Here is a 27,377-nt window from a genome sequence, read left to right as displayed (position 1 = left end):
AAAATCATAAAAGCTGACTTGTATTTAACTAATCCCAAGAATTTAATACCAAATTTTGTCCATGTCCATCCAGTTAGTTTCTGTATAGTGGTTGCAAAACTCAGTCCAGCGGAAATAGTTCTGAAATTGTATGGGATTTTAAATTAACTTATTTATATAGCACTATATTAAAATTTCTAGAAATTGTCTATTTCAATTTTTCTGAAAAACTTCAGGACTTTTCCCATACAGCACTTACAAATTGTGCTGCTTCTCTTCTGGCAAGAGCGATAATAACAACATCAGTAGGTAAGGTGTGAGCTTGCAAAGAAACAGATGCGCAGAAAATAAAAATCTGGTTACTAAGAGACATCTGTTCAACAGAGCTACGTAACTACAGAAAAGTAGTTTTCTGGTGCGAGACCTGGGGATGATTCGGCTGTAAGACAAGGGGTTGGAACATCTGGCCTGAGATTTCCAGTTCACAGTGAGGCTTCGGAGCTGCTTACCATGGGCAAGTCAATTATGCCCAATAACTAAGGGCAGTTAGATAATGTGTACTTTGCACTGTGATGTCTAAAACTGGGAGCACATGGCAGGTGCACGTCTGTCTTGTAAGCAGTGGGCTAAGTAAGCAGCTCTACGATGTCCTCTCCTGTGTCTTTCATGCAGGAGCACCCCAAAACAGCACCATTTCCGCACACTTTTACATGGGAGACTTTCTACAGCTCAATGCATGTAAGACTACAGCTCATGAAGTAGAACCCAAGCTAAGCACTGCTAATGCGCATGTGAAAATATATTTGGCCATAAAGATGATACGGACACATGTGTCCTTCTCTGAGACTATGAAGTATAAGGCCCCTTCTGAGAACCATAGTCTTGTGTTTTAACCATTACTGCATTTCAAACTAAGGATTCAGCAGAATCTCCCACGAGACTCATAATGCTTTGCTGGCTAATGGCAATAATTTATCTATCCATCTTAATGTGCAAATGATGAGGCTCAGGTAATAACAGCACCCTGTTTGGAGAGGATGACAGAAACTGGGGATTTGAAGTGCAAGCTTATGGTGCTGATTATTGATTTTTTGTATGGCTGATTTTCATTTCCATTGCTTAGATTTTTAGACTACAAGGTTGCCTAAAAATGAGACGAGGATGACTAGCATGCTTGTGTTCTGTTATTCCAATGGCCCTGTGAATGATGCTGCAGGTCTGAAGATAGTTTGCTGCCTACGGACAGTTACATTCTCAAAACTTGCCTTTGGAAGAAAAGGGGGCTCTGGCATTGCTATATAGATTCTGAGGTGATTTCAGTCTAAACCAGGGAGAAAAATTACTTTTGATATCTGATTTTAGGACTGTGATAAGTCTTGTGTCTGCTTTACAGGCCAAGAGCTAATAAATGTCAGTGTTATAGCCAGTGAAAATATCATGGAATGAAACACAAAGAAACAGTCCACAAATACAGTTTAATTTTCTGTTTGGTGTTGCTGCCCCGTTTTCCTTGAACACCAGCACTTAGAAACTCTTCATCTCACTTTATCTTTTGAATGATGCTTGAAGAGTTCAAAGTCACCTAGGAGATGTGATACACCAAGTTCTTATTCATTTTATATTTTTACATGGACATCTCCATCTTTTTGTTTCCAGATATTTAAAGCTATATTCCTTCAAAAAAGGGAGAGAGGAAAGACTTTGACTAGGTTTGATTTTTTTTTTTTCCTTTGAGAAACAAATTTTCTTCATTCCCTTAGAAAGAAAGACAACAGCTGCCGATAGAAGGTGATTCATAAGTGCAATGACAGGCTTGCAGAAGCTAAATTTGGACAGAAAAAAATGACACTGTCCTACAGTTGGAATGAAAGGTGAACCTATTTTTTTCATATAGCTTTCTCTATTTCTTTAGTACCCTGCATAAAATGAGATTACTTGTCCTGTAAGTAGAAAGCAAAGAAGGATAACATCATTTCTGATTTAACACATTAAGGCAAGGTGGAAAAACTTAGTTCTCCAGTCACAAATGTTTTTAGTTGCCTAATTCACCAAGACACCAGTGAGAACCAGGAACTGAAATCCTACCAAGGGTCGGGGTCTCTGTTACTCTGGTGGTTGGAATAACTAATGATACCTTGGAATAGATGACTGTTTGAAACGTTAAGAATTAAATAGCTCACAGGAGAACTGATTGTGAACCCCCTGCTGCAGGAGATTTTGCTGTGTTTTTTCATGTTTTGTTGGTTTGGTGTTTTATCTGAAGGTGGAGGAGGGAAGGATGGAACAGTTCTAAAGAAAATGGGTAAGTGGAGAAAGCAGCCGTTTGGAGTTTTTTAAAGCTGTTGAATAATTCAATTTGATTTTTTGGGGGAATAGTGAATGAGACCGTGCCTTTTTAATGTGAGAATAGATAAGTTCGGTTGAGCTTGAACAGTGCTCTTGAAGGGAGTTTAGATTGCTTATTTCTATTCTAGCCAAATCATCAGCATTTAAAAGCAATTTAAGAACCTGCAGTCATAATAGTCTATTTACTTAAGAAGAAAAAAAGAAAAAAAAATTAAATATGGCATTTTGTTTAATAAGTAGAAAGTATTTTATTTAATTGCAGAGCAGTTGCCCTCAATCTAGAGACTGCTGATAGGGTATTTGCATAACTGAGGCTATAAGTCTACACTAAGTGTCCTTTGCATATGTAGATATGTTTATATATTGTGCTGGTAAAGTACTCTCTAAACACATACGGCTGTGTTGACAAGACAGGGATTTGCACTGCTGTGATGGAATTAGCGCTGCTGTACCTTGACCAAGTTTGACCACAATTAATATAGCTGTTAAGTGCTTCTTTGAGGACCTCTGTCCATGCAGGGTCACATCGCTGGTCAGTGTAGGCAGGCAAGCAGAAAGATAAACATACCTGAGAGTCTGGACTACAGCTCAAGCTAATTTCAGTGCTAATTTCCCATCAAGATTCAGAAGATGTATATGTTTTGATTTGCACCTAAAAAAACCAACAAACTCTCAGTTTTGAATTGTAACACCTGATTTTTTTTTGAAAGCTTTTCTCCTGCCTGTTGTACGGGTTTGGGTTTTTTAGTTTTCCTTTGGGGGCTTGCCTTCCTCTTCCTACTCCATTTTCCGATATTTATCTTCTATTCTTTCCACCAAGTAATACAGGAAAGAGTTTTTGAAGGGCAAAGAACAGTGAGTAAAACTTTTCTATTTCCTGTGAGTAGTGAGACTGTCATTTGGTATGAGATGCAGATTTTTGTTCCATACTATCTTGACCTTTTGCCCCTCCCTTCCAAAAAAAAAAACCCCACCCCAACAATCAAAAAAACTAGTGAAATCTTTACTGTGAGTTGTTGGTTGTACATATGGAAGGTGGAACTGTATTAATCAGCTTTGCTAGTCATCTAGAATTGAAGCCATAGTTTGCTCCTCTATTAATGCAAAGTGCTTGTCACCGTAAGGCTGGGTCCTATTGTTATCTATACATGGCTTTTTTTCAAAGTACTTGAAGGCAGAACTTAGAACTTTGGTCCTCAGGAAGTGAGAAAGAAGAAAGTGAATTTGTTATCCAGCAAAACAGCAGTATCTCTATGAAATGAATGCACATCTCCAGAAAACCCATGGTCTACTGCCCTTCCTGCCTACCAGTCTTTCAATATCGGCCATTAAAAGCTTTAGGGCCAGATTAAAAAAATAATAATAATTGAAAATGCAGATCACCGCATAAACAACATGCTCATGCAGTGCCATGTCTAATTTGTGCATGGAATTAGTGTAATTGCCATTGCAAGCTGGGTAATTGGGTGTGGAAATTATGACCATGATTTCCTCATCTGCAGAAGCTGCAATGAAAATCGTTTGCGCTTTATTTACTTAAAGTGGCCTTTTCCACAATAGCTTATCCTTTGGTGCAGATGAACTCAGTGGGATCGATCGCTCTTTGCTGTGGCAGCATGCGGTTTCAGAAGTCCAAGAATTGCGAGCACGGTGGGTCTGGAAAAGACAACTGAATATCGGAGAGGTTTTCCCCTAAGCAGTCAGTGCTGTTCAACCAGGAGCTGCTCTGTTCCCTCCTGATTTTTTGCACACATCCTCCCAATTAAGAGAGAGAAAGGTGTTTTCTTGAGTAACTCCAGCTTGTGTAACTTTTCACCTGTGAATGATGCTGGCAGTTTAATGCTTCCTATCGAAGAAGAATGAAGACAAACATCACCATGTTGCCGCTCTCTCACCTGGCAGTTCTTATAGGGACTAACCCTCCGGGAAGGAGCACGGCAGGGGTTTGCAGAGGCTGGGGGGGATTACCGGGGGTTTCCTGGGTGCAGCGGCATCAGGCTGCCATTTGTGCCATCCCGTGTCTCCAGCGCTGCAGCGGCCGGCCGGGCTGAGCTGTGCTTTGTGCAGCTGACGGCAGGGATGGCATTCAATTTGTGCCTTTCTCTGCCAGGCGTAGAGTTCCTTGTCACTTCACTAGTTTGACATGAGCAATTGCTTTGCTTTCTGCATACAGAGGGAGGAAGGAACAGGGAAACCTGGGAGGAAACAAACAACAAAAAACTCTTTGGCTCTGTGACTCCGGGGTGCCTGCCTTTTCCTAGCAAGATCGGTATCGGTGAACGAGAGTTATTGCCTCTTCATCTGTTTCTTCTCAAGCAAAATGTTCTGGTTCATTTCATGCTGATATTTTCTGCATCTTTTTGAACTGTGCTAGAAATTTAACACGGAGCTAACACTAAATAACATGTTTTCTCTGTGAAGGAAATTAAAGCCAAAAGACCCAGGTTCTTTCTTTGGGAAATAATGTGACATTTTCTTTTTCAGCCTGGTTTTGCTTTCATCATCTTCTAAAATGCTTAACATTCTTTTTTCTATTGAAGAAGAAAGTGGTTTAAAAAGAATAAGGATAAGACAGTTTTTATGGAAAGATTTTACTGGTTTAACGACATGTCAGTCAGTTACAGCTGAGTAGTTTTAATTGTTAGATGCATTTGTGCAGTGATAATCCCTTTTAAAATTATAGGAAGCTCATTACTTAGAGCTGAATTTTTTTTTGAGTTGTCACAAGTAACTCTGTAGAGCTGATACCTTTTCACACTGGCTGTAACTTACCCCAGAAAAAGGAGAAGCCACTGTGTGGTAATGCTGTGTCTTGGTATTACATCTTCACTGTTCAAAAAAATCATAATGACAGCTTTTAAGTTCATGAGACTTTTTCGAGATGAAAGATGTAGATGTTTGTCTCTGCTTCGTGAGATTTTTTTTTTTAAGTCATAGTTTCTATCTTTCTAACACAAATGGGAAAGCATGCTTTTTTATTTCATAAAATTGCAGATAAGCCCTTGCTGTAGTGTCAGGCAACTTTTTAGTACAGCAGATATTGTAAGACCCGTGATAATATTGAGGTAGCTTTCTCACAGTAAAGGTTGCTTCCCCAGTCACTCCACTATCAGGTATGTGTTCTCCGTGAGCATGGTGCAAATAGCATCAGTGTTGTCCTTTGCAAATTAGGAAGTGGCTTTCATTAGTTTTTTTGACAAATTTAATTTTACTAAGTTCAGTACTAACAGAATTTCGTTCTTTGTTTCAGTTTGTGGACTAGCCTTCAAATATATGCATTAAACTTTCTCTGCAGTGGAAAAAAAAATAAGGGAAAGCCCTTGGAGTTTATAAACTCTTTTTGGGTCTCCTGGGCTTAGTGCAGTTTGTGGGGCGGAAGAATTGCAGCCCTTGGGCACGTCATCTCTTTCATTTGGGCTTTCCCAGTTGTGTGTGTTTCTTAGTGAGGCAAATCTTTCAGTGAAGGACATTGGAGGCAATAATTCATGATGTTCTGCTGCTTTCCACTGGCTAAAGATCTGGTCCTTGGAGCGCATTATCCCGGTTGTAGGAATTTCTCTGAATGTCTTGCCTTCCCTGAATGATATCTCCAACTGGTGGAAATTATCAGTGCTCCACTGGAAACCTATAGAGTGATACCAGTTTGTCTCCTACCTCTTTAATCTCTGTGGGCAGTATACACTGCTAGTGGTGCTTATGGTACAACACTGAGCTACCTGATTAACAGCAAGCCAAGGGTAAAGGCTAATAATGTACTTTCCCTACTGAGCCTTATGGGACAGGCAGCTGAGGATAAAGGTGGTAGGTGACATGATGAGAATATTTTTCTTCCATAAGACCTATTTATTCAGTTGCTTAGGTAGCTCCAAGGCAGAAATACGGAAATACCATTCTCCCTGAGAACAGGTGTTGAGCAAGCAGAAGAGATGGTGGGAAAAAATTGTATGTGCTTCCCTGGAGGCACGCGTGTCAAATGTAAAACATAAGTCAAAGGGAATGGAATATAAAGCTTCATTCCATACCTGTGTCTTGATAAATGGCTAACTGTAAGTGTAAAACAAATTAGTTTAGTAGATGGGTCAGTAAACTAGTGACAGGGCTGAAAGTTTCTGTTAGAAGTAATTCAGGAGGATTCTGTGCTATAATAAATGAATCCATGACATTTTTCTAGTGTTTTGGGGGGGTAATAGCTTGCAGGTGAGAGAGGTATTGAAGCAATGTACAGCTTTGGGGCAAAATTCAGATCTCTAAAACCCCTTCTTAGTCGAGGCCAAGGGCAGATCGGTTTGCTATAGGATGAAGTTTAATAAGGTTGAGTGGAAAGATCAGTGGACTAGAATTTGGAAATGCAGTGCTGGAAAATCAGAAATATGTTAAGTGGGAGAGAGATGCTTATTTGGCTGTAAGTTTGCATTCAGAAATAAAGTGTTTCTTTTGTAGGAAGGAAGTATCTGAGGGTGGAGAAATAATTTTCAAGCTGTTGAGTGCTTCTGAAATTAAATCTCTAAACCAACGCTCTAGTGCCCCCAGACTTGCCAGAGCTTCAAGTGTCTGGATCCCTTGTCAGACTTTAAGGGATGAATCTTGCCTATAGAGCTTGGGGATCAATACTTTCTGTATTTGAGGAAGGAACTCATATGATGTTAACCAGAAAAGAACACCCAGAAATCCTAAACCCCCAAAGTTTTCAGTCTAAAACATTTGTATTACAGAGTCTGAATTTCTCAGATGAGCTTAAAATATGTTTCCTCCAGCTTTCGCTGTTGCATTGATACAGCTGATGAAACAATACACTTCTCTACAATGTGTTGAGAGGAATGGGCCATTTTTCTATGCAACACCCTTCAGGCAGGGTGGTTAATTTTGTTGATAAGCACTAATAGTAATTTTTTTAAAGTTACAGGAATTTTGAAAATGACGGTTAATACACCGCTTTCCATTTTTAACAACCTTAATAAGGGATATGGCAGAAGCAACAGGGAGGCTGGGATTGTGGGCTAGTTCCAGGATCAAGATGAATACCCCATAAGGAAATCCTCCTTGGACCTGTGTGTCGGTCTGCTTTTGTTTAATGTAAGAGCTGGGGGTTTGGCCCAAAGCATAGCTAAAGGAGTTGAAGGAAGTGATGGAGAGACAGACAAAGGAGCTTACACTTTTTTAGAGATCAAAGATACTCTCACTAGTGGGAATAAGCAAACCACTGCTGTTTCTTATCATCATGTCTGGAAGTCTAAGAGGACATCTGATTCCACAGGAAGATTTTAATCATTGTCGTTCCACCTGGAAGACAGCACTGGTCAGATGTCATAAAAAATGGTCAGTGATTTGGGTGCTGCAGTTCTGGTAACGGGCCTCCACCCAGTAGCCCTTTGTTCTTGGTTTTGCCCTCTGCTGAGAGAGGAAGTCAGGAACTGACTTGGCTTCTTCACTCCAAAAAGACTGTGTGAAAACCCTAAACTTAAGCAGTTTATAGTAAAATGAGAATATCTCCTCCTACATTCCATTTGACAGTGAATGAGGAGGAGAAGGAGGAGAAATGAAGATGAAGGTCACCAGTCACCTGGGACTACCGTGCCTGTCCTACACTTTCTGCCAAAGCCTTGAGGATACAGGCAGAAAGCAGCTTAGGTTTGTTATGCTTCAGATAATAGGATCTTAGTCACACATCTTAGTGGGTTAATAAGATTTTTGTGCGTTGGTTTGTAATATGCTTTGACTTCCCCCTCCTTTTGAGTTAGCTTCCTGATAACATGTATGCCAGGGGAAAGAGAAGATGTGAGGTGCAAGTTACCATCCTGCCCCTTAATTTTAAGAGATGAACCCTCTGCAGGAGATAGGGATGGGCCTTTCTTTTTATTTCATAACTAGGAGGCAGCTAAAATCTAGTTCTCTTCCTGACAAATAGGAAGGAACCCAGATCAGAATGTCTTGTAATTACAAAGTCTTGATTGTTTTATCTTCCTTTTATTCTGTTTTATCCTCCTTTTATCCCCCTCATCCTTCCTTGTCTTGCTCAGAGTCCTGAAGGGGTGCAGCTCCTATCCCTTATTGCTTGGTGGAAAACCTCCACCTGTTTCACCAGATCTAATCTCTCCCCCTTTTCCCCTCCAGCATGGTTAAAAAATATAGTAAGGGAAATATGAGACTGGAGATTGCAGGGCAGGGAAAGGTGTAGGGGGCAATGAGGGCCTTTATAAAGAATAAAAACCTTGGTGGTTTTTTTTTTTCTCCTTATCTTGAGGGGACTGTCATTTTGGCCACAGTGCTGCTGAAAGTATCTCAGGCCTAAATACCTTCCCTAAAGATATTTAGCATTAATATGTCTTAACTTATACAGAAGTTATAAATAATATGGCCCATTGAAAGATGGAATCATTCGTTTCTGTCCCTCCCAAAGGCATAGGAATGTGAATGTGCTTTGAACCCTATGGAGGTAAATATCAGATACACTCTTTGTATATGGAGGGTGTAGGTTAATACAAACAGCTCTCTTTGCATTTCAGTCAGTGGTGAGTCTGCAGCTGGTGCAGGTAACTCATGAGCTAGCTCATGTGCAGCTGATTTGATCTTTTGGCTGGAGGCTCAGTAACAGGTTTTCTGTCCTGCATGGGTCTGTCTTTCCTCCAGTCCTGTTACAGTCTTCAGCTTTTTCTATGTGTGTGGCTGTGCTCTAAATAAGATCAGGAGAATGAGAATAATCTAACAATTTTGTCCACAGGAAGTTTCCCTAATCAGGTGGATATGTCTCGCCATCACAATACTAATTTCAGGCTGCTAAGATGATGGACTATGAATCCTATCTTGTGACCAGGGACATTTGCATTATTTTGACATAATAGACACAATTTTAGTCTTTCTATGGGTATTTGACCATGCAGCTCCATTTTAAGGTTTCTATGATCTGCTGCTTGAGGAAGTTTGCATCAGTGCTGCAGGCCAGCAGATGTTCTCAGTTTCGCAAAGTTTTGTTTTGCCAGCACTAATTTCATGGGGATCCTAGGTGGGAATGCAGCAAGAGGTCCCGCTCAGTGGGTGCAGCTTTCCAAGGTGCAAACTTTATACATTGTTGTTTTATCAATGCCTGTACTGGCCATCAGAGTTGATGACGCCAGTGGGAGCTGGTTCATCTTTAGCTGGTGGTTGTAAATTGGATGGGGGGTGGTGGGAAAGAGAAGAAGAAATCACCTGTAATTCATATTTTAATGACAAGGTTTTTTTGGTGTGTTTTTTTTTTTTTCCCCCCAAAAGAACTGGGGGAAGGATCATCCTTTGAATATATCTCACTTCCTTTAACAAGTTGTTTTTGACTAAGTCCTCCTCTCTTTGCTAAAATACAACAGTTTTCATTCTGACAGCATCAACCTGTTCTACAGAATATAGAGTCCCAGTGAGAATAGACCTTTAACAGGAATTTATATCCCAAGTCTGAAATGTGCACTTTATATCTGTTATGATCCCTAGGTGCCTGTTAAGGGATTACTTACATCTTACTATCCTAAGTTTCTTTCCATAAACAAATGAAACCTTTGAGTCTGAGGTTCAAGGAATATGCTCAGATGAAACATGGTTTAACAACTCCTTGGGGAGAAACAGAGAAGGTGGGAAAGTGAAGAATTGATGACCTATTAACTGTTTCAATTTCCCATCTTGAATTATTGACAACATGTGACATTACAACCTTACAAATTACTGTCTATAAACAGCTCGGAAAATATGACCTTTGCATTACAATTGGTCTCAAGATACCTTCCAGCTTATTACAAACAGCTGCTGCTGGCATATTTTGTTGCAGCTGGAGTGGGTGAAAGAATGCAAGGAACTGAAGAACTTTTCTTGTATAATCAGACAAATCTCAGATGACAAAATGTACTGGGTGATGGCTGAAATGTCTCTTTTTGAGGCTGGGCTCACTCCTCTGGAGTTTTGGGGTCATCTAAGTTTCAGTAACAAAGACATCCAATTAGTTAAGGTTAGTTGTCCTTATGTTCTGCCCTGTCTCTTTCTAGCGCAAGTGGTGATTCTGTTCATAGATGCTAGAAAGCCCTATGTTTCTCTAATTCCTCCTACTTCCTTGACTGTGATGACCAGTGAGTGCAAGCTGAATGGATGGTTTGTCTCATTTGTTCATGGCAAACCAAGTGCACTAAATTCTTGCTTTGTTTTGTTCTTCATGTGATTAACACACAAACTAAAGTAAGTGTTGTGCTGAATTTGGCCCTGACATTTCTGCTGATTTGGGAGAAGCTGAGAACACAAGGACTTGATTTTGCATCTTTTTTTCTTACCGCTACTGAGGAGTAACAAGTGACCAAATTAGTGTTGGCAGCCAGGGAGCTCATAAGGCACTTTCTGAATCCTAGGCTTGACCCAAATTAATTTCTAATTTAACTTCATTAATAAAGGGTTGCCATAAGGTGAGACCTACTGTTTTTGTCTGCAGAGTGATGCATTTTATTGTCATTTGTTAGTGTAAGATGTGTAGGGAGTGCTAGAAGAGTGTTTTTGGGGGAACCAAAAAGTGTTTGGAAGAATAGATGTCCCCAACACAATATAACAAAAGACTGTGCTGAATAAAAATCATCTTTGCACCAAGCTTGTTTGTTTTCTCAGTTTCTGGGAAACATAGAATCATAGAATAGTTTGGCTTGGAAGGGACCTTTAAAGGTCATCTAGTCCAACCCCCCTGCCATGGGCAGGGACATCTTCACTACATCAGGTTGCTGAGAGCCCTGTCCAACCTGGCCTTGAAAGTTTCCAGGGATGAGGCATCCGCCACCTCTCTGGGCAACCTGTTCCAGTGTTTCACCACCCTCATAGTGAAAAAGTTCTTCCTTATATCTAGTCTGAATCTACCCTCTTTTAGTTTAAAACCATTCCCCCTTGTCCTGTCGCAATAGGCCCTGCTAAAAAGTTTGCTGCCGTCTTTCTTATAAGACCCCTTTAAGTATTGAAAGGTCGCAATAAGGTCTCCCCGAAGCCTTCTCTTCTCCAGGCTAATAACCCCAACTCTCTCAGCCTGTCTTCATAGGAGAGGCGTTCCATCCCCCTGACCATTTTTGTGGCCCTGCTCTGGACCCGCTCCAACAGGTCTATGTCTTTCTTGTGCTGGGGGCTCCAGAGCTGGACGCAGTACTGCAGGTGGGGTCTCACCAGGGCAGAGAAAAGGGGCAGAATCACCTCCCTCGACCTGCTGGCCACGCTGCTTTTGATGCAGGCCAGGATACGGTTGGCTTTCTGGGCTGCAAATGCACGTTGTCGACTCATGCCCAGCTTTTCATCCCCCAGTACCCCCAAGTCCTTCTTGGCAGGGCTGCTCTCAATCCCTTTATCCCCCAGCCTGTATTGATACCAGGGGGTTGCCCTGACCCAGGTGGAAGACCTTGCGCTTGGCCTTGTTGAACCTCATGAGGTTCACACAGGCCCACTTCTTGAGCTTGTCCAGGCCCCTCTGGATGGCATACCTTGTGTCTGTTAGTATAGTGTTATTCATCACTGAAGATCAGTCAAAAAAGTATATGTTCCCATCTGTATTTATGCAAAAAGACAGTAGGATTACAGGAAGGGGAATAGAAAGCTTGAATTTGACTCATGCCCTAGAGCTAGAGCTAGACAGGGTGGAAGCTGTGGTTTAAGATTAGAGCAGGTCAGGACCTTATGAAGTCCATCCCTCCATGCATTAGAGGACAGGGAAGAATGATTTCAAGACCCAGGAGTTCATCAGAGTAAGTATTCCCTCCCTGCCTTCCATAACAAACTCTCTTAAACTCTGCATGCTTGATGTGTGTAATAAAACCAACCTACATCACAGAACTGTTGTTAGGAATGATCAATTAATGTTTTCAGGGCACTTTTGGGACCTAAAGATGAAAGGCACTTATGGTCATAAGTTTCACTACCCTGGCTGCCCCAGGATGGAAGTTTTACTTTAAAGATTCCATTTCTTCCCTGGGGTGAGAGGGAGGCAGTCTGTTATTCAAGGACATCATCCTTATCTCTGTTGTAGTTGCCTTGTGGCCATGCAACATCACTCAATAATTCTGTCAACTAGTATCTTTTGCTTGTGACAGAGTGCTAAACAGTGATTTATTGCTTGAATACACATTGCTTTCATGAAAGTGATTTGTTTAAACAACAGTAAAGTGCTAAATAAATTATTCATTGCATGCTAATTTTTCACTTTTATGTTCTGTAGTGAGCTCCAGAATAAGCAATCTGGGTATTGTGTATACCACAAGAATCCCATTTTTTTGGTTGTGTGTATCTCCCCACCCCCAGTCTTCCCCCAGCACATGGTTTCTTTCCCAGGGAAAGACCTCTAATTTCAGCCTTTCTGAACGTTGTTGCCTTTTGTGATATTTTTTCTCTTCATTCTTTCTTCAGATGGAGTTGGATGAATTATGTTCAAGTGGAGGCTTGGATTACTGGTTTGGGAAATACTGTGTGTGTTTGGAGTTTATGGGTATTTCTAAATCCTTCAGAAACTTCTGGATCTTAACCAGGAAGGCACCACATAAATATAGCTTGCAAAGTAGGATCCTAATGGCTGAGTGGCACGTTTTCTCTTCTTGCATGCTCCCTCTTTTTCTGCGAGTGTTGTATGCTGCTCTCTTGTAGCTGCCAGTGGCTATGCTGGAGCACTTGTTTGCACCTTAAGATCAGGTGCCTGAGAAACTCCTTAGAAGCAAGTTTTTACTTTTAGATCTGCAGGCTTTCCAAATTTCCTTCAGCACTTAAAATCTTTGTCCCTTGGCAAAGCCCAGAGCCTCCTGAATGTCTCCGAGTGTTTCAATAGCAAGCCTGAGAGCAGGCCAGGTGCAGAACAGCTTAGTGCTTTTCTCCGGTTGACCCTTTCACCCTTTCTGGGTGTCCACTCTAAATCACTGGCAGTGACTGTGTGTTTAAGCAAGAGCGGCTGATTGACAGCGAATATAATAGGGCATAAGAGAAGAAATTCCCTTCCAAGTAGTTTAGGGCTTCACCCTCCTCTGGTCTTAATTCTGAAATAATCCCCCAAAGGCCCATGTGTGTATTCAGTGAAATGAATAAACAGAAGACTGCATTTCCCTCTTGAAACATGCACAGAGCTCTCATGCTAATGGCTTTTAAGCATTAGTGCAATTATAGTGTGTAATCGATTCTTTCTATACCAACTTTTGTCTTCTGCAATGAAACCTTGTCTCTTTCTTAACTGTTTCCCTTTGTATTGAAACATTTCAAGATGACAAGCAGTTTTTTCCCTTGTTTTTGTCCTCCTTCTCCTCTTTCCTGCCTACTTCTGTCACCGGAAGAAAAATCTATTATTACATTTACTTGGGAACCTGAATATTTCTGCTTTTTTTCCTACAGTAATTTACTCCCTGGAATTTCCTTGTACTCCTTTTAATTTATCGGGTTTGGGGTTTTTAGTTCATTAATCACATGTGGAGCTGCTCAGAAATATTTCCATGAAACAGATTCTCATTGAATGAAAGGGTAATTTGTGAAAATGGATTTCAATGTTGGAAAAAGGGCTCAAAGAAGGGAATTAATTCCCCTTTAGAAGTTATTCAGCATGTCAGTGGCTAAAGTGTTTTTCTGGAATGTGGTAGGCCTAGGTTTGGGTCCATTTTGGAGCCAGGAGAAGCAGTAACTCAGTGTCTTGACCTTTGGGCTTCAGCTATTACAGAAACACAATTTCCTTCCCTCTGCTTTAGTGGTGGTAGTATTTTAAATTCTTTTTAGACCGTAACAAATTCCTGTTTCATCCTGATGACAAGCATGAAGACTGGGACTATCTTTAAAAGATTGGAAGGACAGAGATGGCTCATTTTGCCTCTCTCTATTACAATTGGTATTGTTGTCTCCTCTAAAAGTTGTCACCATGCCAGGGACCCCTGTAAGCTGAGTATAATAGAAACTGCCATACATCTTGCTCTACTGATTGAATTATACAAGACTAAGAAAGGAAATACTAGTACCCGTGTTTGGCAAACATTGAATTTCTTGCCTACAGGTGGTTTTTATAGATGCCAAAAATATGAATAACTATAAACAGATTTAGACAAATTCATGAGGGCTAAAGCTACCTATGGTAGCTGTAAGAACAAAAGAATTGTCATATTTGGCCATATTCCCTCTCCAATAGTGGCTAAAATTGCATGCCTGGGAAAACTTGCACAAACATTGTGCTAGATAGGTTTTTATTTACTTAATTGACCTCAGTGCACATATTTTCCCTGAACTTCTCCTGTCTCCAAAGTTAAGTTTTCAGTATCCACAAAATACAGTGGGAAGGAATTTCCCAACTCATGTATATGTAGTATTTTGAACCTCCCAGTTTCACTTGCTGTCCTAGGTCTTGTGTACTGAAAAACAGTGAATAATCAATTCAGGACACTCATGACTTTGCAAATGTCTTTCATATCTCCTTTGTTGTCTCTTTCTTGGATTGAGAGTTGGAGTAATTTCTCACTAAAAAAAGGCCTTTCCACATCTTTGATCATCCTTGCTTGCTTTCTCTGATCCTTTTATTATTAGGTACAATAGTGACAATAGTTTTTGAATTAGGAAGACTATAATCTGATGGCTGAAAGTTAATAAGGGGAGAAAACACCCTGTACATGGACCATTTTTAATGCTTTCTCTCTAAACTTCTGCTATTGTCTCCTGTCACAGATGGGATAATGGGAAATATCAGACCTTTTTTCTGTCCATTGAAGGATGCAGAAAAATGAAGGGATTTTTACTTTACGGATTCTTCATAACAAAGACTGTGATGATATGGGGACTTGGTAGCCTAGCTTGTAACCATGTGGCTGTCCTTCTCTATCATCACACTTTTCTTCTCTTCCTTTACCTACTGATGCCTTTATATAAGGAAGTCTGTTGATCTGCAATCCAGGTGGAAAGCAAATCACAAAGTCTTCATATCTCCATAGTGCTTGGTACTTGCATACTTGTTAGAGACCCTGATACTTCCTGACTGGTATGAAATTGCTAAATAATAATACGAAGAACAAGATTTGTAGCAGTAATTTGCCCCAAATAATGAGTTCTCTAGAGTTTGTCTTTTTTTATTCATGAGCAGCCTGTAAAATTCTTAGTCATGAATTATTCAGACTTATTTGTGAATTTATTTGAAAACATTTCCTCACATAGCTGCCTCACCAAACAGCTCATTGAGAATATTCCTGTGTTCTGTTTGTGTTCGCCCTTTTTTTCCCCAGTCCTAAAGTTCTGTACTGGAAGGAAGAGTAAGTTCTGTACTACTGGGAAGGTAGAGATGAAGAAGGGAACAGATAGGTGTTGCCCAATTATTTCCAATCTTTGACTGAATGGTGCATACTCTCAAACACTGCAGTCTAGCCTGAGAAACATGGTTTATTAACACATAATGCATAAGAAAGCTTCAGGTCCTTTAGCTTTGTGCTCAATTATAGCAGACCAACAAGCTTGTGAAAACTTAATTTAGTGTTTCTTTGTTATTGACTTATGTTCCTGTTAAGTAGGTGATGGAAAGGGTCTCGAGAGTTTAATAAGGGATTCACGGATCACTGCACATTGAGGTGTACTTAAACTGTCTTGATGGTGGCTGGATATTTGTTTCTCTCTTCCCAATTAGAAGGCAGTGTGGCAGTTTCATCAGGAGAGTCTTGTGAAGGATAGTTACACCATTACCATTTTTTTACATAGCTATGTATATTACAATACCTTATTAACAAAATATTGTTGTATTGAAGACTGCTGGTGTTCTCTGCCTGTGTGAGACAGTCCCTATGCCTAAACACTTGCAGCTTATAACAATAGAGCAACCAAACTGCACATGCGGTGTTTTGAGTCCCAGAAGCTCTGAATGTGTTGCATGCTCCTTGCGTGGGTGGAGAGCGCCACAGGAGAGAGAAGACTGTTGTGACTACCCTTTTCTCAAATTATGGCACATCCTGAAGATCAGGTCGTAATGTGGAGTGTGTAGCTGGCACATGACTGAAACTAGAAGCTTTCTATCAGGTCATTAGTGCTAATACGGGACTAACGTTGGAGTTCATGAAGACCTGTCTCAGTTATCCTACGCTGGAAATTAATATACTCCTAAGGCTGTGGCTTGAGACAGAAAAATCCGTGTTGCTGGACAAGAAGTTAGGACAGAATAGCATCCTGAAGGCCTTCATTGGGTTGCAGTGAGGGGCAACATTCCTTTTTTTCTGGGACTTCAGTGGTCAAAAAGAGATGTCTGAGCACTGCACTTAACAATCTACACAAGAAACGGATTCTCAAACTGATTCAGAAAGCTGGTGCTAAGTGGTTTGCAGTCAGGTATTAGAAATGTTTTATCAAATATACCATTTGCATCACTTTCAAATGATTTCAACAAAATGTTGAGTAAGGAGCCTGTACACAAGTAATGCTGAGAGCTGATGGTGTGCAAGTCAGGAAAGTGGACTATTGACTATTGACTATTTTTTCGTTCTGTGGCTTATCCCAGGATAGCTGCAGTCTTGACTGAAACAGCTATACACATACATGCAAAGCATGGATGTCTGAAAACATTAAAGCAGAGGTGCTGTTTTTGCCTCCATAAGCAAAGGCCTGTTGCAATTTTGAAATCAGCACTTGAATCCTGTAGGACCAATCTTTCTGGCACAGTTTTAGGTCAGGTACCATTGTAAAAATCAGAGCTCAAGAAGTTATAGGGAGCACCTTTAAAAATGTGATTGTGTTCTTCTGTTTGAAAAATCTCTATCACCGTGGACCTATAAAAGTTGGTTTTTTGAATTTAGTACCCTGTTGTGCTGTGTAAAGTGGAAAGCATTTGCAGAGCAGACCTGGGGGTGGTGGTGAGAATACAGCTGATAAAATGCATCCAAGATGAGAGCACTGTTGGTATAAAAAAGATTGAATTGGATTATCACAGACCGCTTTGTGTAGTGGGTCTTCAATAATGGTGATCAAATCTTGAACACAACGATTGTTCCAGTCCACGTCCTTGTTTAGCCTAGCTTGAATAAGTATGGACACGCTTTAACATAGTGCTCATGTAGCGTTCCCAGGAGTAAATTTGCAACTGTCAGTGAGTAGTGTGAAGTGTTACAGATCCCTGACCTAGTGTGCCATTAGCTAGCTCAGGTTCTGGTTTCTGTGTAGCTGTGGCAGAAGATAGCTCAGTGTGGGCTTACTTGCTTTCTGGACACACATCGTTAGCGGCAGACGAGTTACACAGCCACAGAGTGTACTTCCTTCCCAATGTGTTACGAACCTGATTGGCAGCAGTGTGCAGGCTTTCATTCACTACCTTCCTGGCCAGCTAGTTCAGCACTGTTTGAGACTAAATATTTTTTGCTAGGGGAGAAAAGTCAGGTTAAAGGTAATCCTTGCATCACATTTGGAAGTGGTGCTGCAGTAAAGGACGAGCTTTGGCCGATACCCTGTAGGAGCCTTGCTAGATCCATTTGTAGAGCAGTTGAAAACAAGGTCAAGACAGAGATCTAAGCCAGTACTGAACCTGGGTCAGAAGTGCAAGGAAGGGTGTGGTGAGATAGCATGGACCAGTTGAACATGAGCCAAGGTAGGTCTGGGAAAAAATTAGCCATGTTTATCCTAGAATTTCTCCCAAGATAGCAAAAAGCCTCCTAGGGCCTAAACTGGCAAATTCACAGGGCAGTATCTTCTGCCCAGCCACTGATTTCCATCTTGAAACCTATAGATGGGCCTTCACATCCCAAGTCTTAAAAAGCAATCACAGATCAGGAGTGATTAACAAAATGTGTTTTCCTTGAAAATGCTGTTTGGGTTTGAAAAAAAACATAATGTGTCCGAGATGCGGATACCCTGTCCTTCCTAGTAGCTACTGGGAACTGGTTTCCTTTGGGAGATGGATGAGCCAGCTTTAAGTACCTCTTTTGTCCGTCTGTCTTTTCCCGGGTGTGTGTGCTAACTCACCAAGCCTTCCGTCTGTTTCTTGCCTGCTGGGGCTTTTCCACTTTGTGTAAGTAGTAACTCAAACAAAACATTTTTGGTGCTACACCTTGTGGTTAGTCTACTCACTGGGGATGTGGTAAACCCAGGATCAAATCTCTTTTGCTCTGAGCTATCAATGCAGAAGTGATGAAGTTTTCTCTCCCCTTCTCTTCCCTACCTGCCATGGCAAAATAACCCACTTCAACTGCTGATCCTAACGAAGAACAGACTTTCTGAAGCCTTGCATTTCTGTGCAGTAGGAAGGGTTATCTGTATTCACAGCAGAGCTGGCGTGAGACTGGATTTTCAGCTCCTTTTCATTGTACCTCTAGTTTGCTTGTTCTTTTTTTCTTGCTTTTGTTAGCTTGCATTGATTAGTAAGTGGTATAGAAGGGAGAAAAATACACAGTCCCAGAAAACAAAAACAAAGGAAGAAGTAAAAAAAAGACGAGACAATATTTTTCATTTCATTACTGTGCTTCTTCACAGCCCCTATTCTGACATTTAGAACAACATAATATGCATGTCTCTGTTCATTAGGTTCCTCAGTACTACATAGTGACAGCCACAGAGAAAGAAAAAAAAAAACCACCAAGAAAAAACGCAAAAGAAACAGAAACAATCTTAAACATGAACTAACCTTTGCAGGCTAAATAACAAAGAAATGAGAACAGCAAAGGAGAAATATGTTTTCTGAAAAAGTAAATAAAACCAAAATCAGGGCCTTGCATAGGTTATTCAAATATCATTACAAAGGGGAAAAGAGGATACTGAACTTTAGGGCAGAAATAACTCATTTTCTGCCCAATTAGTTGTTTGTTTTGTACATATGCTTGAGCAGATCTTTTGCTAGTATTTGAACCACAGTAAGTGACACAGGGAGACTGCTGAAACTAGAGATAGGCTTAAAGATACTCGGGAGATGATACAGGTCCGCAAAAATTAGAAAGCTTCCTAAAGGAAAGCCCTTATGTGTTTTGGAAATAGGATGTCTGCACCAAGTGGAGATATCTAAGCTATTACCCAGCAAACTGGTGCATATGTATGCCGCAACATGGTGTCGAATACAAATATTAGCTTGGAAATGTTAAATGTTAAGATTTTATCCTAAATTTGCTAAGAAGCCAGGATATAACAATATTATTTTGGGTTCTGGATGTAGCTAGTCTGCAACTAACATGCATGTCTGGATGGGTCCAGGGATGCCTCTACAGAAGGATTGTTAGAGCTATATCAAACAGAAGTATGATGGAATGCAGCTGGGTTCCCCCCCCATCAATTCCAAGAGAACTACAGATTGTGTGGGTTTTACTGAAATTTCGGGGGGCGGGGAACAAAAGAGACATTTCAGCTCTCTGGAAATAAAGTATTTTGATTTCTCATATCAGCATTTTTAATTTTTTGTCATTTCATATTCTTTTTGGGATGTCAATCACATATTTTTTTTTCTTCCCCTCAAGTGAGGAGATTAAAATTCTCAATGGAAGTTTTCTTTCGTGGAAGTTTTGAGATTTGTGAATTTTCCTCAGTTGGAAAAAAGTAAAATCTGAGTAATTTGTGAAAAATAATTCTCAGTAATTACACACTGTTAATCTTGGTATTCCACAAAAATTAGCCTGATTATGATTCTTAGGTTTTACAGATGGGGAAGGTGTTTCTTGATTCTTGCATGATCTTTCTCAAGATTACATCAACCAGCAGCAAAGAATGGGGAGAAAACCCCACTATTTTTCCTATTTACTCTTCTGAGTTTCTACGCCTGCTGTCTTCAGGTCTGCTTCTAAAACTACCAGATGTCAAAATATTCATTAGGGGAATATTCATTAGAGTCATTTACATCTCTGGTTCCTCTGGCAACCAGAGGAGGAGAGGGCCAAGAGAAGACAAGAAGGCTTGGAAAAATAAGTAACTGTCCTGCAACTGTCCAGCTGCTTTGCAGATCCAAGGGAGGCTCGAAGCCGAGGGCGCGTTGCAACTCCCACGTTGTATGGAAGGTCTCCATGCAGGCTGGCGCTGAATCTCATTGAGTTCACTGCTACCTTTCATCGGGAGAGTAGATATTCAGAAAGGCTTTATGTGCACACCCCTTCCTCTTCCTTTTTCTCCCCCCACTTAATTTTTATTTATTTGTTAAGTAGGGGATTTATAGACCCATTCAGAGGGTGCTGTGAGGGATGGCAGCAGCACGGTTCTGTATCTGGAGCAGACAGCTGCCCTGCTGTCACCGATAAGCATTCCTGGGAGGGTAGAGATTGAAATTTAGCACTTATAAAACCCTAATTGGCACAAGCCTTCGCGAAGCATATGTGCCTGCTGCAGCTCTACCATCTGATGCTCGGCAGGTGGCTGGTGCATTGCGCGTTGGCTGCCTCTTCAAAGAGGGACCCTCCAGGCTAGAGGGAGGCACCCCCCGGCTGGCAGTGGGGTTGTGCGTTTTGGGGGACGGAGGGGATATCCATGTCCGGGTGCCCTGAGGAGCAGAGGAGGGATCATGCCTGTTGTGTGAACCGCCCCCATCGTAGCGGGGGATGCATGTTGTCCCCGGGGCCAAGGCAGGAGTCACTGTGGGGCTATTTCAGGGGGACGTGCCACTTGGTGGGCTGGGGTCACCGTGGATCAGTCCCCAGTTGCCACGGAGCTGGTGTTGCTGGGGTCCAGAGTTGGTGGTCAGGGTGCCTGGGGGTGCTTGCCGCTGAGGGGCCATGGGGCAGGGCTGGTGGGGGAAAATGTGAGGGAGCCACTGAGGAAGTCGGGACCTGGGGACAGAGCGGGGGACACGCAGGAGTTCAGGGCCGGGCTGGGCCTGGTGCTGGGGGGAGCCTTGGGGCAGGCCCCTCTCTGCTCAGGGAACCTCAGGGCCGCCCTCAGCACTGCTGTGACCATGCCCCACCTGCACCTCGGGGCGAGGGGCAGCGCAGGCTGGCGGCTCCCCCATGGGGCAGCGGGGCAGGGCCTTGCGGCCAGGGCCTGTCCCACACCCAGCCGGGGAGCAGGGCAGGCCGGGGGCAGCCCTGGGCATCAGGCACCTCCCTGGGGATGCTCTTCCACGGTCTTCATTTCTCTGTGGAGCCGTTTGTGCACTGAGATACAAAGTTGGGGTGTCTCCCCCCGGCCTCGTCTTCTGCCTAATGGGGTTTGCATTTTAATAGACTGAGTTTGCAGCCAGTTATTTATGGATAGCAGGATGAGGCTCTCATTTTGGACATAAAGCAGTAAGTGGGCATAGTGGGAGGTGGGAGATTAAAATGGGAGCAGATAATAATGGAGGCTGCTTTTCTTCTGGAGGATGTTTGGCGATGGCTGGCCCTGGTAAACCACTGTTTTTTCAGGTGCCTCTCCTGTCTCCCTTATCAGCTGCACGCGACTTGTGTTCATGCAGCCTCTCTCTGCACTATGAGGGTTTTAAGAGTTGTGCTATAGAAACAGAAGTCTGTCAGATGTGTGTGCTCTGTCCCCTATACCTTCCTCTATTGCAGTAACCATGTGCTTGCTTATGTCCTCAGCTCCCATGTAGCCATGCTTTCTGCTCTGCCTCACATGCTGAGTGTATTGGAAGGAGACAGTTCGCAGTGTGGCTGGTTTGGGGCTATTGGTGTGTAAGAGGTAGGATGGCTTTTGCCTTTGGAAATGGCAGTGGTGAGGTCTGTTCCTCTCCCCCTGGTGCAAGCAGTCACGTGGCTATTCCTCTGCCATGCTGGTGCCCGTTTGCACAGAGCTTATAGGGGCTGAATTACCTCCAGTCCTTTGTTTCTCTGCCAAATTGGTTAAAGTTGGCTATGTTATCGAGGGAGCAGGGGGATGTGTATTAGTGTGCCTCATTTCTTAGGAACCCAGACTGAAAATAATAATGTAGAGGTATATAGATCAGGGGTTTTGTCAGATAAGAAGTGTTGTGCCTCTTTAATTTACTGCAGTTTTAATGGGATAGAGAGGAGGATAAGATATACAGCAGCCTGGCAGGGAGAAATGCAAAATAAATTAGTAGCAATAGTAATGGTCTGGTAGCTTGTGTCCCAAATGTAGGTCTTGTTAAAGGAGCCCATCATCTTGAAAGTCAGTAATTTTTGGTTTTTTTTAAGATATTAACAAAAAAGCAAGCTGAAATGTTTTGCTGGAAATTCTTTTTGCTAAAATTGCTTTCCTCCCCCCCGGTAGAAGAAGTCTAAGATAAACAGAAGTGTCTGTTTTGGCAGGAGGGAAAAGCTGTTTATCAGAAGAGCTAATAAAACTTCTAAACCTGGAAAAACTTCCATTCTGGCTAAATCTAAAACTTTTTACTGAAGTCATAGAAGTGTTGGTTGTTAGAGGCATTTGGAGGTCCCTAGTTCAACCTCTTACTCAAAGCAGGGTTATCACTGGCTATAGATCAGGTCAGACATGACTCTGTCTAGCCAGGTCTTTAAAACCTCCAGGAATGGAGGCTTTACAGATGTTCTGGGTAGCTTGTCCCAGTGTTGAACTATTTTCCTTATGGAGCTTTTTTCCTGATGTCCAGTCTGAGTCTCCCAGGCCAAAACTGGTGATCACTTGCTTGTGTTATATCATCTGCTACAACCAAAAAGAGTTTGACTGGAGACAGGCCAGTGGGTTATCTGTGCACCACAGCTGTGAAAAAGATCAGCAGTTTCAGTGCTTGTGAAACAGAGCAGAAAGTAATCACTGTTTCTACTGCATACAGTAGATCTCATCTTGTATCCTGAAACATTGTCTAGCATGTAAGCTCCTTCCCACTGCACTTTGCCTGGGGTTAAGGGAAGAACCTGTTGGCGATATCATGCAGAGGAGCTGAGCAAGAAGAGGTCCGATTGGCTCAACATACATCTCTGCAAATACTTCCCATGTCAGTTTAGGCAAATGCTTTTAACAATTCATTCAATTATGTTAAGCACCCATTAAAGAAATCCTAAGCCCTCCCTGGGGTCATTTCAGTTCTATGAGATTGTAGTTGTTTGAGACTAACCACGATTTCTTCTTTTGCCTTCAGGTGATTCTAATTCTGACAAAGCTGTATGACTACAACCTGGGAAGCATCACAGAGAGCTCTCTTTGGAGGTATGGAGATAAATTGAGTTAATAATTACCACCTCACTTAAATAGCAAGAGCCTGATACAATTCTTTTATTGAATTTAATTGGATTTTTTTTAAAATGTGCTGGAAGGTTTGTAGCTAAACCCTCTCTCTCTCTCCCCCTCTCATTTCTATTCTTTCACACTCAAGGACAAAGAGCCTAAAGTCTGATTATCTTGTTTCAGCTAGATAACGTATCTCATGAACATGCTATCATTTGATTTCCCCTTTCCGATCTTATTCAGAATCAAATCAACCAATTGTTTATAATGAAGGATCTCATGGGTATCTACTGCCCAAATGATCCTTATGAAAAATCAGTGCTACTAAGACTGGGGGAATACCTATGAGCGAGTACTCAATGTCTGTTTATTCAGAACTGATAGTACCAGATAATTGATTTCCACTTGTGCAATGCTGACTTACTAGACTGATCTATAGGGAATGCCTTGATACTTTGATGATTTCAAAGCATATCATGCACTCTGTGAACCAAAGAAAAGAGTTGGGCCATGGTCTATTTCTTAAGGCTGTTATTTGGATTCAGTGAGAGCAGATGGTGACTGTTTTTATCTCTCTGAAAAAATGGATGTAAGGGGTGTTTACTTCATGTGTCCCTAGTGGTAATTTCATGAGCTGTAACGGATGAAAGGGAGGTTTTCTTGTGGTTCAGTCTGTGAAACTTTGATGGGAAGTCTAGGGGTTTTGTATGCAGGTCATTGATGGAGGTGGACAGGCTACTGTCTTAATACAAGAAAACTTTGGGTATTTGAAACTAAAACTTCTTGTTAGGGTGAATTTGTTTTGATAAACTTGTTTCGGAAAGGTGTTTTGTTTCCAAGGAAGAATTTTGAGTCAGAAATAGAACAAATAACCTTTCTGTTCAAGGAACTGAGCAAGGTTTTAAGAGAATGACAGAGGAGGGATTTGACATGGAATATATTCTGAACTCAGGCTAGTGCTCTACCCACTGGCCTGAAGAAATAAAACAAACAAAAAAACCCCCAAAACAAAAAACCCAAAAACATAAAGTAAAACTTCTAGGATTTGTTCTGAACAGCAACAGGAACACTCAAATGTATTAGTATTTTGTGGGGTTGGATAAATGGTTTCTCATCCTGCTGTGGGGGGATAATCACATCTTTCAATTTCTTATATGTTGCTGCTATGGCTTGAGATCAAAAACTATCCTATTTTCTCTACTGCCTTTGTCTTTACTATGGTGTGCACATCATAGTAAAAGGCCTTTCAGGACTGTGGCTTTGGTAATGTTTTTCTGAAGGGGGTTTGGGCTAGAGTGTTTAATTTCTCAACAATTTTGAGAAAGAATATTCATAAATATGAAATATATTTTTTGTATTTCCTCATTTAACCCTGAGAAATATTCATCTCTGTTTCATCAGTCATTGGGGAAGGTATGGTGTTTCACCATGTGGAGACATGTCCTTCCCCATTGCTGACAGTGCTGAAGAACTGCTTTACTCATGTGATGCAATGCAGGGTTGTGTTGAGATACTGGTTTAGGACTGAAAATAGGACAGCCACATCAGAGTGGAAAACACACTTCTTGTTGAGGTGTATGAATGTGGGCACAGAATTGTGCCAACGACCTTATGCTGTCTGTTTCAGAATTGGTTTCTGTGGAGCGTGCCACAATGGTATAAGTTTTACCCTGATTAAAAGAGAAAGGACTGTGGGGATGTCACTGGAGGATGTACCAGAAGCCGGGGCTTTGGCAATATAGCAGTCCTAGAGCCAGTGAGTGCAGTGCACTTTTCTGGACTTCAGACAGTCCTAATATCAGAACATGATTAACAACATAGTAATAGCCTGATTGTTTCATCTAGCCCAGTATCCTATTACCAAAAAGCAGTCTAAGAAAGAATATATGAACAGAATTATCATATCTGACACTTCCTCCTAGTCTTCTCCTAGCATTCATTCTTAGGATTGAAGTTTAGGTCCTTCCTCGACCTTCAGTTTAAGGTCTATCAGGATCTGAATAATTTTTTTTTGTTTTAGTATTAATAGTATTAATTTAGTATTAATATCCCATGAGCACACTTTCTTAACTTTCTCTTGGAGTGTGTTAAAATTTTTACCACCTGTGACATCTTAGAGCAAGCAGTTCCGTAGATTACTTGTCTTACTTTGAACCCATCAGCTTCAGGTTCCTTGGGCACATGTCACTTGTCAGGACTTGGTTATAGTTGCATGGCCAACCATCCAGAATCCCTGGGCAAATGCTTTGTTCTGGGAAATGTTGAAGGAGAACCAGGATAGCTAAAATCAACCCACTTGTCTTTGCAGTGCTCTATTATTCTTGATTGGCTCTTCAGTGCTCATGACTGCTCTGAAAGTTGCCAGTGCACTTCATTGTCATTCTTCGATCCTGTTGCCTTGAATAAGCTTCAGGTGGTTACATTGTGCTCTGTCCTGAGTCTAGCTCTGCTTTTAGATCCCCGCTCACCATGCAGGCATGCCTTCAAGTCACTAATAAATATCCCTGTGAAGATCCCAGGACAGCTTCTCTGTTCTAGTGTGATGGAAAGAAATGACAAGATGGGCATATCTTACTACTTAATGCACCTGACAGAGGTTATTAGCTGTTGCTTCTCCTGGCTGCTTAAGTGACATGTTAATTTAAATCTCCCTGCTTGTGTAAAAAGGATACAAAAAAAATAGAACTGAGAGAAGGGGAGAAACATATCTTGCACTTTAATTTATTTCATGCCTCTAGGTTTGATGCTGGGGAATGGAAGAAAGCATGATCTCGTGTCTGGTTTGATTTCTGATGTCAAGAGTTCTGTTTCTGAAGGATAGAGGAGAAAGACGGGTAGTTCTGCAGGTACCCACAACTGAAGAGGAATCTCTGCCTTGAATACGTGACAAAGAAATACCACTCTCGCCTCCTGTGCAGAGTGCGTTCCCAAAAGGTTGGTGAATGATGAGGGGCTGTTTAGAAGCACATCACAGACACGAGTCATTTATGCTATAGCTGGTTATAAGCACATCTGTCATTTGAAGGTGTAGTTGTGTGATTTAAGAAATCTTGTGACTGATGGGACTGTAACCATATATAACACAACTATGCCATTGCCTACAAGATATGAATCTGTCTTCTTTATAAACACACTACTACCACTAGGATGGCATTTCTTTGTAATTTTTCAGCCAGTTTAACTACAGCTGGCTGCAGCACTAATGGATGGAGATCACCCTTCTAAAACTACCGATGAATTAAGAGACCACTAGCAACAGACATGAAGGGATGAAATACAGTAAGAGAAAAGAGACAGGGAGAATCTATACAATCTTCTAGAATGCTAAGGCTCTGTGCTCACTGAGCTTCGGATGGCAAGTGAGCTGCTGCTGCTTCTGTACATGGTAAATGAGATTTTGCATCAGGCTGGGCCTGACTTTAATTACGCTGTTATCCTCTCAGCAGACTTTTTCCACAGTTTTAGTTGAGAGCTTTTTATTTACTGTTTGTTATTCTTTTTATAGAAGAGGAAGAAAATGGAGGAGAAAAGATTATCTGTCACTGAGCAATTAACTGAGTGTATTGGATTTATTTCTCTTCCTCTCCTAGATATCTCTCAGATCGCAAAGAGGATTAAGCTGTGAGAGTTAGGAGAAGATGTTTTTTTACCACTGGAGTAAGATAAGCTTACGTTTCCAATAAATAAAAATGTCAGAATAGTGACTACAGTATCCATGAGCTGCAGACAGCTGTGGGGGAGGACTAATCTTTTTTCTGTTTGTGTAAATATGATGCTCTGGAAAGACGTGTGTGCAGGACACTTTCCCTCAGGGCCTTGAGAGGCTGACAGGCAATGAATGCTGCCATTCACCTCTTTGCCTTCTTATAGCTCTGTATTTGGTCAGGAATGAGTAATTTCATGGAACTTGCTGTAAAAATAGCAGTAATTAAGCTTTGCTTTTCAGCCAGAAAATAGGAAGATGTAGAGTTTGCTTGTTTGAGAGCATTTACGTTCTACATTATGATCTGTTGCTCTGTTAGTTATGGAAGTTACTGATGATACTCCCA

General features: G+C 41.5%; 1 protein-coding gene across 1 annotated transcript in view; it reads left to right on the top strand.

Moving 5' to 3' along the window:
* The window catches only part of LOC142084374 (VPS10 domain-containing receptor SorCS1-like), a 309,600-nt gene that overhangs the window by 78,212 nt on the left and 204,011 nt on the right, over window positions 1-27,377 (top strand). Inside the window, exon 2 of the mRNA XM_075154993.1 lies at window positions 23,243-23,310. Within this exon, the coding sequence (XP_075011094.1) occupies window positions 23,243-23,310 (68 nt within the window). The remainder of the gene's footprint in view (window positions 1-23,242; window positions 23,311-27,377) is intronic.

This window comes from Calonectris borealis, chromosome 7 (assembly GCF_964195595.1).
Source record: "Calonectris borealis chromosome 7, bCalBor7.hap1.2, whole genome shotgun sequence".
In the NCBI taxonomy this organism is placed as follows: domain Eukaryota; kingdom Metazoa; phylum Chordata; class Aves; order Procellariiformes; family Procellariidae; genus Calonectris; species Calonectris borealis.
This window is presented reverse-complemented; position numbering and strand designations above follow the sequence as displayed.